This window comes from Pelodiscus sinensis, chromosome 2 (genome assembly GCF_049634645.1).
Source record: "Pelodiscus sinensis isolate JC-2024 chromosome 2, ASM4963464v1, whole genome shotgun sequence".
Taxonomy (NCBI): domain Eukaryota; kingdom Metazoa; phylum Chordata; order Testudines; family Trionychidae; genus Pelodiscus; species Pelodiscus sinensis.
This window is the reverse complement of record NC_134712.1, coordinates 172,236,214-172,256,324: the sequence shown is the minus strand read 5'-3', so window position 1 is coordinate 172,256,324 and position 20,111 is coordinate 172,236,214. Positions and strand designations below refer to the sequence as shown.

Sequence of the window (20,111 nt, the reverse complement as noted above, 5' to 3'; positions counted from 1 at the left end):
TATATGTTGTCCCAGTATACATCCGTTCAGCACTAAAGTTGTTGACTCTTGTAGGGACTGATGTATTATAAGCCATCCCATTCCCCGCACTTAAGTCACGCAACTCTCTCCCCCAATTTGCGTAAATGGAAGTCAGTCACAGGAAAAAAATTCTCCACTTTAACTTGTTTTGCTATAAGTCCAAGTTTTTTGGATTGTATCTTGGACTTATAGTGAGGACAACCTGGAGAGAGGTTTATTATACACTCAGTTTTCCCTTACGCTTCATAGTTGGCTTGCCTTTTTAGGTCTCCAGGTTGCCTATAAATCTTGCCCCCGCCATTCTTGAAGGTTTTGAATTACATTTTCAAGAGTATTTAAATGAATTGAGTGTTGATGTGAGCAGGAAGAACTGTTGTGATTTTCCAAATATTTTCCTATCCTGAAGTGAGACCAAAAGTTGACATCTTAGGAAAAAAATTTAAAATCCATAAATGTCAGTTCAGGTTATTTATAATTTTTTTGACAATGCCCTTGAAACCACGCAACTATAAATTTACTTAGTTGATGTCATTCTAACATGAAAACCAGAAATTGTTTCCATTTAAAAAAGGTCAAAATATGACGTTTCAAAAATGTTGTAATAGAAAATTCATCAAAACTGACTCCTTTCTGTGCACAGTATTGGATTAGACCAATTAGCATTTTTTGACAAAAAATGTTTAGTTGAAAAATCTCCAAAGAGGTCTATGTGAGAACTTGCATCCCATTTTCAGAAGTAACGTAGGCATTTAAGTCCCATTAATTTTCTGTGAGACTTAAGCTCCTGAGTGCATAAGTCCCTTTTAAAAATGGACTTTAGGATCCTCAGACATGTAGATATTTTTGAGAGTTGTCACCCTTCATCATAGGATAAATGTCTGTCTCTCCTACTGAAGTTACTAGGAAATCTCATCTCAAATGGGGGCAGAATCTCAAATGGAGGCAGAAAGAAACCCTTAGAGAATTACAAATGTTCAACACTTTCCGGAACTAGACCTGAATTTCACAGATAACGAGCATGGTCAGTTAATTGCAGGATTGGGAGCTACTCTGAACATGTTTAGGGTCTTGATGCACACTCTGTTATGAAAGAAAACAAGACTAAGCTGAGCCATAGTTGCAATGTCGCAGAGACATCATGGGAATGGCAATCCAAGTGTGCTAACACAACTATCAACCATCACAGTTGTATAGAATGCTTTAATGAAAGGGGCTGGGAGACGACGTTTATACAGGGATAAATGCTGAAATAGGTGCAATTCATAACAACATCAACTGAGCAGAGTGCTTCGTCTTGCACAGATTAGGCATGTTTATATATTTTTCTCTTTCCAAATAACAGCCCCACCTAAAGCAATGGGCTAAAATAGCAGACTGGGTGCTGCTGCCAAGAATACAACAACCACAGAAGATTCCCTGCCTGGCCCCTTAAATGGCATCAGTGTGCCAAGTTTGTGTAACGAGTCAAGGCCATATAAACACAAATACCACAATCCTCAGCTAAACCTCACTGCTGGAGACTTTTAATGTTTATGGTCCTGCCTCCTTGCACCTTTTTCATCCAACACATATTTCGCCCAGCAACAGTCTAGCACTCTCCCGTCTGCTTCCTCATTGACTCTTGCCATAGCTGCTGTGTCCCTGATTTTAAGACACTTTAAGATTTACCATCCCCTGTTTAATTCTTTTCATTCCTCCATCAAAATGTTTGGATTGTTTTCTTGGATCTCTGGCATAAAAGGTTGTTTAACCTTAAAAGTTTTTTTTTAATGCCTGTAGAATTTATTATTTTCCTTCATTCCAATAAAAAAAGCAGGAACCATCACATCATCAAAAAATCTGTTAAGTGTGCCGGCTAAAGGTTATTTTTTTCCCCCTCCCCAGAGCACTCTTGAAACACAAAGCATTACCATAGCAACAGCCACAGCTGCTCCCTAGATAAGGAGTGCAAGAGGACACAACAGCAGCAGCAGCGAAGAAAGTTCCTGCTTCAGTGAGTGCTCACCCTGTATCACGCCTATCCCAGTGCCTTTCAGTCATCGGTAAGTACAGCAGTTTACCTTTGCTGGAGAAACAATTTTTTTTTCAGTCTCCGGGACCAAGTTAGTTACAGTCATTTGATATTTTCCAGTTGCACTTCTGTAGACTGTGTAATCTACACTGGTGCTGAGCGTGCAGTAAAGTTCAGGACTCCACAGGATAGAAATTAGAAGGAGCAAATGTATGATACCATCTGGTGAAAGTTGGAGGTGGACTGGGCTGTGAATGGGAAAGCTGGGGTGGAGGATGAAGTGCTACACAGACAAATGTGTCAATATATTTTAATTGCAGCATTAGTTCATGAACAAATTGTGCAAATTGACAGACTATGAAAGATTATCAGGATTTTATCCAACTAAAAGAAATGACATGTGTAGGGTATGTTTTGCTCCTAGAGGAATTAATTAGGCAAGGTTTTGCATATTTAGTCATCACCAAGAACAGCAATTTTTTTTGTCAGAAACTCAAATTTTATTCTGCTTTTGATCTGCTGAATCAAGTTTATCTGCTAGCTATGACAGGGTCTGATTCAAATCCCATTGAAGTCAGTGAAAATCTCTCTGTGGACTTGGCAGACTGTTCAAAATCAATTTTGTGGGATAAGGGCAAGACAGGGAGTTATTAGTCAGAGTTTTGGGTGGACAAAGAATGTAGTCAGGATTTTAAACACATGCAGTATTATGTGTCAGAGAGACGGTCCGTTTTAAGGCTACTTTATAAAAACAAAATCAGACTACGTTAGTGGGATTTTTTTAAAACAATCTAGAGTTAAAATGAAATTTTTAACTCTGGAATAGAAACTTTGTAAAATGTTATCCGGGCTCAAGTAAAAGCAAGTTATTCTAATGAGTTGGTATAAAATCATGGTGATCAAACTGCAAGTGAAGAACTTTACTTTGAGACCTCTTGAAAAACAAATAGTCTCCTTGTGTATGGAATACATTTTCTAATCTTACTGGGCTTAATTCAAAAAACTATTGGAGGACTTACTTATGTTGGTGGCAGAATATAATTGGGGTGCACAAAAAAAGAGCATACTCTCTAGTAGCTAAATCAAATACTGACTTCTGACCACAGGCAAATGGGCCATTCTCCACAGGCTTTCCCTTCGAACAGTCGTTTTCAGTTGTGCCAGGTGAGTGCATGGTAGGCATACCAGAATGGTAGCATTGTACCGGAGTGATAGCATTTTATACCCACTTTGCACAGAGGTAAATGGCATCAGAGGGTGCAGAGAAGGGACAAAATGAGCTATTGGCTCTTTCTTAGGGCTGAATCATAAGGCCTCTTGCTTTCCCATAGAGGGAACTAAAGCGATTCCCTCCACATTGTAAGAGCCAATAAAGGATTGGTGGCAGGGGAGAAGAGCTGCCAGCAGGGAAGCGGGGCTTGGAAGTTTGCCTACCACCACTTCTCCATGCAGATGTCAGTATCTCAGCATCCACAGAGAGGAGAAGGCACTAACGAAAAGACTGGAATGTCTTATTTCCCTCTTGGTATGAAAAAGTACCAGATTATGGTTCTAGAAGTCACAGGCCAGATCTACTCTACACACATATCAGTACTAAAGATTTACCTGGAGTTGCCTGCATATGGCCTGGGCAGGGGTGGGGCCATGCACCCTGGCAGCTGGCTTCTCGGAGCTGTGCACCCAAGCTGATGGCTTCTTCCCAGTGCTAGACAGAGGAGGGGCCATGCACCTCAGCTGCCAGCTTCATCCTGGGAGTGGTCCAGTGGGAGGGTGCAGGCTTCTCACCACTGTTTCATGGACCCAGACCAAAAATGGGGTAGGGGGCAGCATGGGCCTCCCTTTGGTGCTCCCCAGGGTTGGCCTGGGAGCAGCAAGGGCTGTACAGCATCCGGCAGCTGCTCCCCATGGCAGGATAGGATGTTGGCTGATGCCAGGCAGTGGCTTCCTGCTGGGGCACTTGCCGCCTTCCTGTGGTCATTCCACAGTATAACTCCCTCCCACCAGACCCCTCCCTTTCCATTTTATGAGAGAAAATTGAATTTCAAACACATCCCATTGTGCCCTAACCAAACCCTGACCTTGCTTTAAGTTAGAATAAGGGAGCTGTCTACCAAATTTGGTGGTCCTAGCTTTTATCATTTAGGAGGAGTTGAAGAACCTGACAGACAGACACCCATATTTCTAAAATATATAGACAGATAAAATGTACATCACTCTGAGACCCTGGCGCTTCTGGTGGCCTGGAGAGAGCCCCCTCCTCTTCATGCCTAGAGCCCTGTGAAAGCAGTCAGCTGCCCTTCTGACAGGAGAACTCTTTCCTATCAGCATACATTCTCTGCACTAATAGAACTACAGCAGCACAGCTACACTGGGACAACTGCACCACTGTAGCGATTCTAGTGTAGACTTGCCCTAAATTCGCCTGTGGAAGAAGCTCTCCCATCAGCATAAGAGCATCTTCACTAATACACTACAGCACAACTACACTGATGCAGCTCTTCAGTGTAGACCTGCCCATGATGTGATTCAGGCTCTGCTTCTGGGCCAGTGAAGCCTTTCACCCACTGGGCAACAAACTATCAAATATTCATAGTCACAGCTTGCAGCCCATTGATCGCAGATAGAAAAGCTCTGCTCTTTCACATGCACATAAGCACATTCTTGCACACTTGCAATGCAGCCTCTAAATGTAGGGCCCTGGCTGGCAGCTCTTCCTCACACAAACAGCCCTGTCAACATATGAGAATCTGATTCTGGTCTCATGGAAATCAATGAAAATTTTTCCATTGGCTTCAGTGGAAGCAAGATTTGACTCAAAGGGACAACTCCTGTAAGAAGGGGTCAGGTCATTAAGCTCTCTCACCCTGCTTTTCTTTTCATTGAAATTTGATTGCCAAGAAGGGAAAAAGAAACAACAAAACAATTTGCACTCAGCCCTCTCCACAAGAAGTCCTTGTCCTTGTCTCAGATGAGACAGGAAGGAAAATATTTTAGGTTATTACTCAATAGCCTTTTCCTTCTAAAACACTATAAAATATACACTTGCCAATATAATTATTGTGAACTTTTGTAATTCAGTGCACAGGTTTCAGAAGAAATGTAAACACCTTGCATTGTAACAGTACGGTAACATTTTTATTAACTATCAGAATAAATATTCATATTAAATCTGCATTACTTATCACCATATAAGAAAAGAGTTTTCTCAATAGCTTTTATTTATGCACCATCCATGACAATATTTCAAAGGTCTTTTCAGTGATTACTCATATAATATATGCTGGAGTGTTGCTCTTATTGTCATGGTGAGCACATTGCTTTATAGGATCAGATCACCCCCGGTGAGTAGAATATCCAGGTGCTTATGTACAAAAATGTGCATTATACCGATTCATGAGAAGGCACACCCTGAATAAAGTGTGCAAGGATGCAATATATATTTTATAAATCTGCCCTACATAGGAAATACTTGCAATAAAAATTTCAATAACTTACACCCCTTCCCCAATGCAAAACACTAAGGTCTTTTATCATCTGCAATTTCAGCAGCAGTTACATAGTGAGCTTCTGTTAATACTAACAGACATTACAACTGTACTCATATAGCTAAGACTAGACTTGTCAGTGTATCACCTGGCAAATAAATAATCATTTATTACTTATACTACTTTTAAATCTTCATGCAGTTAGAGTAAAAGAAAAAAGCTAGTTTTAGGCATTTAGAATTTTGATAGAACTTAGGGGCATGATTTTCAAAGATGGGTCTGTGCAGTTAAGTATAAAAATAGGAGAATTCAGCATGCACATTGGCCATTTAGATGGACAACTCTGTGCAGAAACATTATTTTGCAAGTACTTGAGGGAGATGGACACAGACAGTTGTACATAACACACTTTGAAAACTAGACTCCAAATAACCTAAGTTACACTTATTTTGCAATGTAACTGCTCTGTAAGCAAATTTATTTTAGTTACTGATTAAACAATGCAGGTGCCCTTTTGTCTTGAAGCAATGGCACTAATAACATTAATAAAAAGAAGCAATAGGCTGGTAATAAAACTTCATATCTCCAAACCTTCACATTTCATTTGAAGAGCCATTCATATTTCTCTCTCTCACCACACCCACACCAAGCCACCCTCTATGAATCCAAAATGCTTCCTACAGTTTCAGTCCCACATCACAATCAAAATGTGACTGAGGCCTAGTTTTTTAAAATGTTGTTTCAAATGTAGTGAAAACCTCACAAAAGTAGGTTTTTCTCATGAGATTTCAGCCCAGGATTGTTAAAATTTCACGGTATCAGTTGACTTCACATTATTGCCATCATTTTGAGCAGAAATCGTGAGTAGCACAGTTAGATCTAATCGTAAACCATAGCCTTTCAATGATCTAAAATTAAAACATGAGCAAAACCAAATTTAGATTTAAACTGCTTTCTTTTTGCTCTATATAGTTGAAAACTGGATTAAACTACCTTCAGTTGAAGGTGATTTTCAATACAGAATTAAAACCTTTCAATTTTAGCAATTAAAGTAATCAGTTAGTGCCAGCAGGGTGAAGGCTTTTTGTGTAATGTGTGGATGTTTGCTTTGTGGTAAAAGGCTACATCTGGAACATCTGTATATATACTTGAAGGAGTTTAGTAGTCCAGTGGGTCTTGGTCAAAAAGGTTGCCTCTTTTTTGGTGTGTTTGTCTTGGACCATTTAGCAATGCAGCAACGTAAATAAGAAAATCTTTTGTAAAAATAGGAAAATGTTATTGTAAAATCACCAAATCCCCTCCCTAAAAAATAATATATATTTCCTGTGCCTTATTCAGTCATGCTCAGGTCCTTAGGTGTGAGCTCTAAATAAATAACAGTAACACCAGCAACAAGCTGCATGGGAACTCAGATTGGTAAAGAACCTGGAACTACTTTCAACGCACATATTAGCTTTTCAGCTTAGTGTGTCCCTTTCAATAGGTTCCTCAAGGGGTTACAACCCCTCCCAGCTGGCCTGCTCTTTTTTAGGCTGGCAGATGTCGCTTTAGAATCTGCAGTTTTGCATTCAATCAGTGGAAGTGCAAGGGGGTCAGAGGGCAATAAGCCCATACAGCTCACAAGCACTCCAATATCAACAAAGCCAGCAATGGCTATGTGGCAAAAATCACTTTGAAAACAGGAATTTCCCTGGGATAGATGGACGGAACTGATTTGGTACAGACTATGAATATATCTGTTTTATGGGATGCTTCTTTTTTCAGTTGTAGCTTCGAGAGAAAACCTTTTCAATGATGTCAACGGAGTGCGTGCAGCCACTTGATATTCCAGAGGACAGATTGGACAAGCGAGACTCACATTGCAACCGCTTAGGTAAGTGTTATTAAGGTGATGTCAGTGACTTGTAATGAGAGAAAATATCTTTGTTACATCATTAAGTACTGGCCATTGGCTTTTTAAGAAGTACAACGGATCCTCTGAGAAACCCGATAGACTGTGCCTTCTGGTAACACATCTGATGCTAAATGGACAGAAAAAGGTTGTCTTCCCTGCATGAAAATATGAGCTGAAGCTCTAGAAGGAAATTATTAAAAGTCAGGAAAGGGGAAAGAATCATCGTCCATTTCCATGATAGAGAAAGGGAAGTGTTTTCAGCGATTATACAATAATAAATTGGAAACTAAAATATATCTTAGCATTCCCTACACTCACTTTCGATGTGCAATTTCAGTAAAATATTTCAGATATTCCTTTTGTTTATTTTTAGATAGAATTTAAATTTTTCCCCTTTATTTTCAATCCATGTCCTTTCTAGCACTGACTTTTTACATAAAATTTTGCACTTGGAGTACCAGAGGCATCTCTTATACAGACTTTAAATATGAGGCGTTCGAGACTTTGATAGAATGCCTTTTCATATTCATGTTCCTTGCCTCTACTTCACATGCTATTACTTTATTCCAAATCTCCAAACGTGTCAGGAAGATTTGCTAACCCAACACAAAAATCTATTTCCCTACCCTTACACTAGTGATAATATTAGTCACTTTAATATAGGTATCTAAATATGGCATCTAAAATTGAAAATATTAGCTTTATCATCTGTGTCACCCTATCTATCAAATGGGAATAATTCTTTCCTTCTTCACAAAGGCACTGTGAGGTTTAATTGCCTAAGGCCAACTCAAGGCACTGAAGTCTCACTTATCCCCTGTTTTAGTAGTATTAAGGCCCTTGTAATGGCCTCATGTGCAGAGGTGAATTTCCATGAAGTGTTTTGACCAAGTAGGGTGGAAGTACTGTTATTAAAGTGAACCTTTCTTTTAATTCTGTGATCCATTATTTTCCCTCACCTAAGTATTCTTTATTTTTTCCATGCAGATGATCTGTCAGAACAGCTGATTAAGAATTGTGACCTCAAAAACAAATCAAGAAAGGGCAAAAATATCCAGGCTTCCCAGAACACTGAACTTGAGCAGAAAAAGCCAAGGAGAAAAGATACACCTGCCTTACACACCCCACCATCTATACCAGGTAATATAACATAGTAGTAGTGAAGTTTGATAAACTTCTGGTGATTTGTGGGTTAACTGTATTCACTAGGAATTAAATATAAATATTAATGCCCTAAATTCTCTCACATCTCTGTGTGCCTACCTATGGCAGGGTGGAGAACAGTATTCTCAAAAGCACTCTGTATTAAAAATGTACACCCCAGAGACATATAGTTATGCTGATTAAGGCTGGAGGTAGACACTGCTAGGTCAACAGAAGAATTCTTTCATCAACGTAGATATCGCCTCTTGAGGAGGGAGATTAACTACATTAATGGAAAAATCCCTTCCCTCACTGTAACAAGCGGCTACACTATGCCACCATTGGTTGAATCTCTCTAATCTGGCACCCTTAGAACCTGACTGGAGCTGAATTAGAGAATGTGCTGAACCATGAGAGGTCAATATTGTCTAGCAATATTACTACCACTTCCACTGCTTACTGGGCTCTTAAAAGACATTTAGGGGTAAATTAGAGCTAAATAACAGCACAGAACACTAAGAGCCAGAGCTGGTAGCTGTGAACAAATTTTAAGGGGCTGTGGGAAACTTGGTCACACCCATAGTAAGTGGACATCTGGCTATCTGAAATCATGCCAGACCACGGATGTTGCTGGACCAGACAGAGCTGAATTAGAGTGGTTCAACCTGTACAAGGGAACAGCTCTAGCACCATAGATCTGCCACTGTAGTATAATCATACCCTGAGTACATTAAGTTCAGTGGGTGCAATTTTTATCAGTGTAAATGAGGCTCAAGTAACATTTATTGTGTCGTGTTTCCCACAGGCATCCTCTCAGACTTTTCAGAACATTTTATTAAAAGGTGTGACGTTGCAGAAAAAACACAGAAGGATAAAGTGACTTCAGTCTCTCAGATCACTGAGCAGGAACAAAAAAGACCCAGGAGAAAGGATACACCTGCAATACACATCCCACCACTTATCCCAGGTAAGAGCACTAGCACAGAGTTCAACAGTAAAATATAAAGGGCAGTTAGCTGCAAGTGTAAGGGGCACAATTTATATGTCCACTCCATTTAACTCATCTACTCATACCTAGTTTGATCTACTCATTTTTCTTATTCCCAGTTGGAATTCTTAATTTATTATTTGTTATTGTTATTATTATTATTGCAGGTATTACCAAAATGTGCAAGGTTCTGTAGAAACATAGGACTCAGTCCCTGAGTCTCTGAAGAGCTTATCGTCTGAAAGAAATAGGGGAAGGGAGATCTTTTTGGACTTACCTTTGCTGAGAACTAGGCATGGATTCAGACTTCCCAAATCTTTGACCACAATTTGACTTGAATTTGATTAAGAATTCAAATTTAGGCCTTGATCCTACAAGTCGTTCAACACTTGATTTTAATGGGGTTGCACAGAAACTATGGTCTTATTGTGCAGAGCAGGTATTGATGATTTCCTCTCCCTACACTACAAAGGTGTTGTTAGACTTAATTAGCTAATGTTTGCCCAGTGTTTTGAAGACGTAAAGTACCATAACAGTGTCAAATATTACTACTATTCAGGGAGGACTGAGCTATTGCCAGTTAGAAAAGCAATTTATCTGCTGATTCCACACTACTGCAGAGAGAAGGACAGCTCCCAATCTAGTGTTAAATGGTTCATAAAGTAAGCTACCACTGGAGAGGGACACTTACGAAATAGGCCTCTTCTTTTCTAGTGCTCTTTTCTAAGGACCTGATTCGGTAAAGCATTTAAGCGTAGTGTGCTTCCATTTAGAAACAGTACACAGAAAGAGAAAAGCAAAGGAAAGAAATCATTTGTAATAAATTACTAATTTGTCTCTCTTCTAGTTTGAAAATATAGAGTCTGACATTGTACTCATAGACTCATAGACTTTAAGGTCAGAAGGGACCATTATGATCATCTAGTCTGACCCCTGCACAGTGCAGGCCACAGAATCTCACCCACCTCTCTTAGAATAATCCTCTCACCTATGTCTCAGGGTATGTCTACACTACCACCCTAGTTCGAACTAGGGTGGTAATGTAGGCAACCAGAGTTGCAAATGAAGCCCGGGATTTGAATTTCCCGGGCTTCATTTGCATCTTGCCGTGCGCCGCCATTTTTAAATGTCTGCTAGTGCGTTCTCCGTGCCGCGCGGCTACACGCGGCACGGACTAGGTAGTTTGGACTAGGCTTCCTATTCCAAACTACCGTTACTCCTCATTTCGTGGACTACCTAGTCCGTGCTGCGTGTAGCCGCGCGGCACAGAGTCCGCACTAGCGGACATTTAAAAATGGCGGCGCCCGGCAAGATGCAAATGAAGCCCGGGAAATTCAAATCCCGGGCTTCATTTGCAACTCCGGTTGCCTACATTACCACCTTAGTTCGAACTAGGGTGGTAGTGTAGACATACCCTCAGATACTGAAGCCTTCAAATACTTTGAAGGCCCCAAGATGCAGAGAATCCTCCAGCTGTGATCTGTGCCCCATGCTACAGAGGAAGGTGAAAAACCTCCAGGGTCTCTGCCAATCTACTCTGGAGGAAAATTCCTTCCCGACCCCAATATGGCGATCAGCTAAACCCTGAGCATGTGGGCAAGACTCACCAGCCAGACACCCAGAAAGTTCTCTATAGTAACTCCTATCATCCCTCCATTGACCTATTTCCCACTGATAATGAATGGTCAATTAGTTACCAAGATCATGTTCTCAAACCATCCCCTTATCATAGAATCATAGAACTGGAAGAGAACTCAGAAGGTCATCAAGTCCAGCCCCCTGCTCTAGGCAGGACCAATCCCATCTAAATCAACCCAGCCAGGGCTTTGTCAAGCCAGAACTTAAACACCTCTAGGAATGGTGTACTGTCAATACCACCCTGACTCACCCTCTCTGCCATGCCTTGGGAAAGTGTTGTATGGAACCAATTTTGTTGGGTCCATATGGTTTCTGTGCCAGGGGACTCTCCTCTGACCACTTGGAGTTCCTTTGAAACTCCTGTGTTTTGGGGACTGCATAGAGGTACCATACTATGTGGGGCAATGGAAATCTCCCCCATACATTGCTACTTAAGTAGTAGGTGGTGTTATTTTATCCACAGAGCATGGAAGAATGAATGAGGTAAAGTGCAACTGAAAATATTTTTTGTTTTTGTTTTTGTATCTAATAAACAGCAATGTTCTTCTTTTGGGGAGCATTATATTAAATACAATCTCTGGTATGTAACAGAGGGTGCAACTAGGCATGATTTAATATTTGTCAAATTGTTTTTGGATCATCTTGTTAGTTTAACCCTTACCTTTCTAGCCAGCATTTCAGGGAGAAACAGGGTCTCTAGTGGCAGTTTTACCATTTCTACCCTAGAAGACCACTTTTTTATTCCGATAGAATTTTCAAATCAGAGAGGAAGTTAACGAAGATTATAGAATAGTAGAAACACTTTAGCTATGTCTACACTGCAGGCGTCTTGCACAAGAACTGTTTTGTGCAAGAGTTCTTATGCAAAAGGTCTTGCACAAGAGCACTGCCATGTGCTTTTGTGCAAGAGATATGCTTTTGTGCAAGAGCACCCATGGCAGTATGGACACTCTCTTGCACAAGAAAGCTCTGATGGCCATTTTAGCCATAGGACTTTCTTGCACAAGAAACTCCTGTTGCCTGTCCCTACTGCCTCGTGGGGAGAGGAATAACTCCTGTGCAAGAAGCCCTGTTTTCCGATGCTTTACTGTAAATTTACTTGCGCAAGAACATGCATGGAGTGTAGACGCTCTGCAAGGTTTTGTGCAAGAACAGCCATTCTTGTACAAAAACCCTGCAGTGTAGACGTAGCCTTTATTATAATCACCAGAGTATTTGCTAATTAAGAAATAACAACAGGGAATGAAGAAACAAGAAAAATGCAGTGACTTTCAAGTGTGTAACAAAAAGTATTGCATGCATCCAATTTCTGAGGCATGTGGCAGCTAACAGAACATGAAATACAGGCAGTCCCTGGGTTACGTACAAGATAGGGACTGTAGGTTTGTTCTTAAGTTGAATCTGTATGTAAGTCGGAACTGGCGTCAGCCGCTGCTGAAACTGATCAGTTTCAACAGCGGCTGAATCTGGACGCCAGTTCTGACTTACATACAGATTCAACTTAAGAAACCCAGGCGTCCCCAAGTCAGCTGCTGCTGAAACTGATCAGCGGCTGATTCCAGGAAGCCCGGGGCAGAGCAACTGTGCCTCGGGCTTCCTGTAGTCAGCCGCTGGTCAGTTTCAGCAGCGGCTGACTTGGGGACGCCTGGGGCAGAGCAGCTGGGGTGCTGCCGGGTTGCTCCAGTAGCGCCGCTCCTTGGCACTACTGGAGCAACCCAGCAGCACCCCAGCTGCTCTGCCCAGGCGTCCTGATTCAGCCACTGCTGAAACTGACCAGCAGTGGCTGAATCAGGACACCTGGGGCAGAGTAGCTGGGGTGCTGCCGGGTTGGTACAGTAGCGCCGAGGAGCGGCGCTGCGGGACCAACCCGGCAGCTCCCCAGCTGCTCTACCCCAGGCGTAGGCAAGAAAAGACTGGTCTGCTGGGGGGTGAAGGGGGGGCACTAGCTGCACGCCCCCCCCCCCAGCAGACCAGGGAGACTCGGGTGGCGGGACCGCCCGCGTCCTCCATGGCTTTGCTCCATCACCCTGGTCTGCTGACCAGGGAGATGGGGAGCAAAGCCTTGGAGCACGCCCGCAGCGGGACAGCCCAGGCGCGCCCGGGCTGTCCCCTGCAGGTGTGCTCCGCGGCTTTGCTCTGTGTCTCCCTGGTCTGCAGGGAGATGGGGAGCAAAGCTTGGAGCATGCCCTCAGCGGGACAGCCCAGGCGCGCCCAGGCTGTCCCGCTGCGGGCGTGCTCGGCGGCTTTGATCCGCGTCTCCCTGGTCTGCTGGGGGGGGGGGGGGTCCCCCCCAGCAGACCAGGGAGACGTGGAGCAGCTTTTCTCACCCCGGAGGACGGGGGTGGTGGGACTGCAGCGCATCTGGGCGTCCCGCCACTCCAGTCCTCCGGGACGAGAAAAGCCCCGTTCGTAACTGCGGATCCGACATAAGTCGGATCCGCGTAACTCGGGGACTGCCTGTACACCCAGGCTCAGTTTGTCATTGCATTATTGAAGTTTCATGCCAGCATGACTCAACTTATTTTCATTTCATAACACTGGACTGAGAAAATGGTGAATGAGCAGGCCACTTTAACCCCTATGAATTCAACCTCAGTGCCTGCCATTACTGCCTCTTCCTGCAGCATTCCCAGTTGTCCTTCTAGAGAAACAGTTCTCCTGAAGAGCACATCTCTTAAATAATAATCCCAATGGCATATTCTGTGTTTATGACATGGGCAAAGTGGCTTCTGTGCTCAGATTTGAATCTCTCCCCTTTCAAAGGAGCATATTTTCTTTTCAGGATAGATATCAGAGTGCAGAAAGCTGATGGATACAGTGCTGCATGCCTTGCTGAGAAAGAGTGACTCACAGTGGCTGCGGATTAGTCCCATATTTACAATTTCTTTACCTTTAGGATTAGCCAGTAAGGCAGCAATGAGAGAATAAATAATATGAGGTCTTGTGGAACAGTTGCGCAAAACAAAATCTCAGTTATAGGCTCAAACCCTGGATGTCCCAGCAGGGTTATTTGCACCAAATAAACATAAAAGGGTCTTTCTGTTCCTAATCCTCTGTTATTGCTGTTACAGGATGTACGACCTAAGTAGAATGCTCAGTGCTCTCAATAACTTGCACTGTAGAGTGCTCCAGATTGAGTTTTTATTTTTCTTCCTACTTGCTGCTAAAATCCAACACTTCAAGCATTACCAAAGTACAAATTAACCAATATTTTAAACAGCTGTCTTCATGAACGTTTCTCCCATAGAACTGAAAATCATGCTCCCTGGCTCTTCCCTCCAATTTTTATCACTGTCTTTGATCACTTAAGATCAGTCCTATCCATTTTTGGATGGCCAGAGACTTCCTTGGGGCCTGTCTCTGTCCCACTCTTCCTGAAATCAATAGGACTGCTCTTGGAATAAGGGCGACAGAATTACATCAAGGCTGCTTTATATCTTCCAAACATGTACTAATATTCAGACTACCCCATGAGGAGCATAACTATTCATATATCAGAAACTAAGACACACACAGAGTTTAAGTGTCTTCCCCACGGTTACAGAGAGAATAGGACTCCTGGTGGTCTCTCCAAAGCTCAGCCTATAGCACAACGATCAACACCAGCAAGTTATGAAAAAACACAATAATGACTAGAACTGTTACTTCTAATACACCTAAACATTCCAGTGAAGACCAGCGACCCATACTCCCAAATACCATGTATACATACAAGAGAGAAAATCCCTGCCTCAAAAGTGTTTATGAGTTACTTATCAAAACAGGTAAATGTGAAGGGGGAAAAAGAGGAAAGAAAATATCTACATATTACAAATGAGGAACCAAGTCAGAGCGAGAGAGAAATTAAATGACTTGCCTAAGGTCACCTAAGAAATCACTGGCAGAGCCAGGAATTCAACCTAGGACTCCTGAGTCTGAGTCTCATGCCTGATGCATAAAAACAGTCTTCCTCTCCAGAACAGGAGGCACATTAAAAGGAATTCTGAGTTCTGGTAAATTTGCTATTTCTTCCTCATTTTTTCTTAATCTTTTGTTGTTAGAGATGCACATACAACCAATCTATTCTTGCATTGTGGATTGTGTGTGTTGCAGTAAATAGCCCAAATAATTGGATAAATTACTGTGCATTCAAGATGCAAATCTTAATGAAGCAATGCTTTCATTTAAAAATCTCTTTCCCCTAGTATGCTATGGATAAATGTAAATTAATCATTAGTAAGTAACATTAAAAATAATTAACAGGTACAAAACTAGCCACATTGTTTTTTTTTTAATGCAAGCATGAGACATATAGAAATGAATCACTTTAGAAAAATGAAAGCTATTTAAATGGAAAATAAATTAAATCAACCCACATCTTAGACTTCTTATGACATAAGGAGGGGAAAAGGCCCCAATTTCCATCAGTGGGAGTTTGGCACCCCTGTATTTTCAAGAATCTGAGCCATTGTAACCACAGTTCTATTGTAGCTTCCCCACCTCCCACACGACCATAAATGATTCGCATCAGATTTGAAACATGTTTTATTGCTATCCTCACTTAGCAGCATATTCAATTAACTTAAGTATTGCTGAAGAGCCTCTGCGATTGCAGGTTTTGACAAGAATGTAAATATTCATGTGAATATGGCAAAGCTGTTCCTGACTAATGGATATCTGAGATAATCATAAAACCACACTCTCAAGCCCTCATCCTCCCCTTTGCTGCACTGCTTTGTAAAGCCAATTTAACTGACTCCCTTGGGATTACCCTAACACTGAGGAAGTCATTGCATGTCCTAACACCAAGATAGCAGCTGCATTAGTCTCAGTTTAGGGAGCAGGGCTCAAGCACCTGAATGCTCTAGCAATCCTCATTTGACATGAATTGCCTCATGACAGATAGATAGGCAGAAACAACGTAGAGTTATTCTGAGAAAGCGCTAAGGTGCACCAGATCCTCTACATCCACTTACTAAATTGTGTTCATCAATACTCTGGCATGAATTTTACAGTCCCAAGTCTTTGATACAGATTTCCCCTTTGCACTGGGTTCTACTGTCAATTACTCCTCTGTTGTGTTTATTTATATGCTGCTTTATAATTCAAAGCTTCTAGCAGACATTAATGATAGCTAATCTATTAATCCTTAAAACATCTTTATGAAGCTATGTTGGTTGTTATGTTGCCCATTTTATAGATGGGAAAGCAGGGGCAGAGAGGCACAGTGACCTGCCCAGACACTAAATCAGTAAACAGAGCCAGAACTCACACACAGGAGTTACTACATCCTACCACTCTGCACAACCATGAGCAGAGCACATGAGCACGTGCTTTTGATCTACGTGTCACACTGTACCAGGGTCAGGAATCCCACCAGGATAAATTCTTGTGATCATTCTTAGTCACCACCACATTCTATTTTGATGAGCATGTGGTATGTGATTAGTAAAAGACAACAACTCCTTATGCTGGATTGCTGAGTCCTGTTGTTGCACTCCAGATCTCCCACCTACCTCCCTGGTCCTGAAGACAATTTCTGCTAAAATTAATTGTGGCAGGTGGAATTGATTCAAGCATGAGGTAATTTTGATTACCCCAGATAACTGTAGTCTGGCTAAGAGCCCATTTGCTTTTTTCCTCATTATTTTGTAATTCAGATAAGAACCAAGAAGCACTGGAGACAAGATTATAGATGATAGCTCAAAACTTTTTTTTGGCTTTATGTTATAAGCCTACATTTCAGGCATGGAGCATTTTGGAAAATGCAGAGACAAAGGAATAAAAATGAATGTCGGTATTTTTGTCTGTGAAAATTTGTTTCCAAGTGTAGAGTTAAAAACTAGGTTGAGAAAATGTATCTCTATCCATCACCTTAAAATGGCACTCCCATTACTAGTTTCCAGTATGCCAGTCAGTCAATGGCTGTGTGAAGGACACACCACTGTTTTTCAAACTTACATAGAAGTGCCAGTTTCAGCCAACCTTTTGAAATGATTTTCCTCCCCCAATAAACTCAGTTAGTATGTTAAAAACCCCATGCAAACAAAACCAGACCTGTTTTTAAAGAATAATAATTTAGGTCAATAATTTCTGTCCTTAAATTCCTCACCTCTTGAAGAGAATCCAGAATTGAAGACAGCCTACCTGTGTGGCATAGCTTCCTTTGCTCTATTTTCAGACTTCATGAACTGCTTCATTCTGAGTGCTTTCAACACAGAAAGAAAGAAAATGGGTTGGTTTGACAGAACAACTTGGCAGGTTGGTGTGCACTGGCAGCAAACAGTAGGAGACTGACTAAAAACAAGTTTGGTTTCAAGTCCTGGTTTCCCTCACCTTGTTTATGGAATATTTTAGCTGCCATTATGGAATATTTAGCTGGCAGTGGAAATAAAACATACTGTGGAGGCTATTCATTTAGGGTTTTTTTTTTTTAACACTAGGCATGGGCAAGAAAGAAACTAGTCCTGCTAAAATAAGGATTGAGTAGAACCTTTGCCTGTTGGATCCCATTGGATGGTGTTAACATTTCATTTTAGGGGTGTCATTTTAAATTATGTTATTACTTATTTGTCTTTCTGTAGTGCATAGAAGCCCCAGTCAGTCGTGGGGCCTCATTGTAGGCACTAGGTATTTACATTCCAAATACACTAGAACAACTAAAGTTAGTTGCTCACAAGCAGAAGCACAGACACATTAAATGATTGAACCCCAAATGTGACCTATCAGCTGCAGAACTCCTACCTCTTGAATTGCAGTCCTGTGCTTTAACCGCGAGATCACCCTCTCTCTCTATTATGCTGTACAGTTCAACAGTGCCTTAGCAATGAACGTGTGGTTTTATTAATTATCTTTAGCATTCATTTACACATGGATCTTCTTTGATGCGTGTTCAGTTCACTAAGCTCTGTTCCAGTACATGCAATACTATGAGTGAATCTAGATAGCACCCTTCTATTGAAATAAGCGATGTAATTTGCGTGATACAAATTGTGTAGCTTATTCCACGTCTAAGTCGAAAGAGCTTATTTTGAAATTTGTCACTGTGTAGACAGCGCCAAATTTCAAAATAAGGCTCAGAGGGTTACAGGGTTGCTGGAATAGCACACCTGCTATTTTGGGAAATAGCAGGTGCTTTTAAAGTTACGGCATTGCTATTTCAGGATATTTCCAGTATCCCAAAATAGCAATGCAGTCTAGACATACCTTATGTCTCTACTAATGCATGGAAGCCTGTTCTTCCTTGGTTGAGGTTCATATTTTTATTTACATTTGGAACATGTTGCCATTAGATTAGTTTCAGTGGGGATGTTACTGATGTGTGGAAGCTGAAATCATTCAATATTTGCCCATTCTAGAATCTGCATTTTCAAAATCTAGGAGAGAGAGAGAGAGAGAGAGATTTAAATATGTATTTGGTAGTATAGATACAGTATTTTATCAAGTATTTTACCTTTTATAAACAGTCCAGTAGATTTCCAAGAATGAACCACAATGTGCTAGTTATTTGAGCAGGTATGTGAGAGAGTCCAATGATTTTAATTACAAAGTGCAAGTACAGACATGCGTTTCAGGTTTACTAAATATTGTGGGCTGATTATCCCCACATTTAATCAGAATCAGCAGAACTATACTTGTGTCAAACAACTGGAAGATCTAGGAAAACTAGACCTTAAATATGTTAATCCAACTAGATATTTTTTCTCTATTTTTTTCCTGTTTAAGGTACTATCCTGCTTAAAGAAGAAAAACAGACAGTGATTGTGGAAGATGACGAAAAAGATGGAGAAAAAGTCCTTATTTAAGATTATGATCTCCAAACTATTGTAAATAATTCCAGATCATTCAAAAACACAGCATATAACAAAACCTATTTGTTTTTATAAATAATTTTTGTAAGCATGCACTGCATTTAACTTAGTACCAAACGCTTATCTGTAACTCCAAGTTCATGGCTAGCATAGGAAAAAGATGAAAGTAAACAGATTTGTGGTTAGGGTTGGAAGAAATATCTTGTATTATCTAGACCTATCATGCAGAATTTTTCTACATCAATTCCTTCTAAAGTCAAAACTTTTCTTTGCACAGCTCTAGTAAAAGTGGCCCCAAGAGGGTCCACCTAATCATTATAGCAAGCACCACATGACTGGGTGGGAGCTGTGAGGATGCGATCATGTGGGATACCAACTAATGACAAGTTTCTCTTGTGAAGAGGGCTGTTATAGGTTTATTCCACACAATGACAACACTGAGCAGAAGCAGGACAGTTCCTGCTCCACCCCCATCCCCCCTCCCGCAAGATTTTAGTATGTATTTGCATTATGATTCTGTACTTCATCACATCAGCTTTACTCTGGTGGAATACCACTGACTGTGGTAATGTTACACTGGCATAAAAGTAAACAATCAAGTCCATAGGCCCTAAAATTGAATCCAATAATCTCTTGCATGTACAGCATAAGATCAATTCTCATAGCTGTAATTTCCTCCTTTGATATAACCTGTGAGTTTGCTCTAATACCAAAAATTATAGGAGCCATCAACTTTGAAAACTTAAATGTTACAAAGCACATTGCTATCATAAAAGAAGCCTCCTAGAAGTGCAGCATTTGTGATTTATACTGGTATGTATTATTGAACTGTTTGTGTCAAAGTTCTTTTGCCAAAAGTGGTGGAATATGAATTAGTTGGGTAGCTGATCTTTTAATCTACACATTTTCTTTAGGTAAGCGCCTATTATGAGGTTCTGTTAAGACTGAAAATTCTTGGAGAATTCAGAGCTGAATTATACACAATAAATTAAATAATCTTTTCACTATGTTGTAAGGCAACACAGTGATTTACAACTTGTTTGTGCAGCTTAATTCATATAAAATGCCTCACAGTGTGTCCCAGGAAATTACGATCGATATAGTTCAAACAAATAGAACTAGGTACCTAAAGAATGTTACA

At 41.0% G+C, this 20,111-nt stretch overlaps 1 protein-coding gene across 2 annotated transcripts; it reads left to right on the top strand.

The window, feature by feature from the left end:
- Positions 1-1,600: 1,600 nt before the first annotated feature.
- On the top strand, positions 1,601-20,102 carry PPP1R17 (protein phosphatase 1 regulatory subunit 17). Of its 2 annotated transcripts, XM_014574061.3 has the most exons (6): positions 1,601-1,762; positions 1,906-2,063; positions 7,282-7,390; positions 8,399-8,551; positions 9,360-9,521; positions 18,885-20,102. In XM_014574061.3, exons 3-6 carry the CDS (start codon positions 7,309-7,311, stop codon positions 18,962-18,964), a joined length of 477 nt encoding a protein of 158 aa, XP_014429547.2. In that variant the 5' UTR covers positions 1,601-1,762; positions 1,906-2,063; positions 7,282-7,308; the 3' UTR covers positions 18,965-20,102. The 2 variants fall into 2 exon arrangements, with proteins under 2 accessions (XP_014429547.2, XP_075777899.1); XM_075921784.1 differs by having other exon boundaries at positions 1,601-2,063.
- The last annotated feature ends 9 nt before the right edge of the window (positions 20,103-20,111 follow it).

Bases quoted from the DNA above. Each gene is read 5' to 3' on its own strand.
- PPP1R17 (XM_014574061.3), top strand. From the start codon at position 7,309: ATGATGTCAACGGAGTGCGTGCAGCCACTTGATATTCCAGAGGACAGA. The intron at 7,391-8,398 runs GTAAGTGTTATT...TTTTCCATGCAG, and splicing joins CTCACATTGCAACCGCTTAG to ATGATCTGTCAGAACAGCTG. The intron at 9,522-18,884 runs GTAAGAGCACTA...TTCCTGTTTAAG, and splicing joins CATCCCACCACTTATCCCAG to GTACTATCCTGCTTAAAGAA.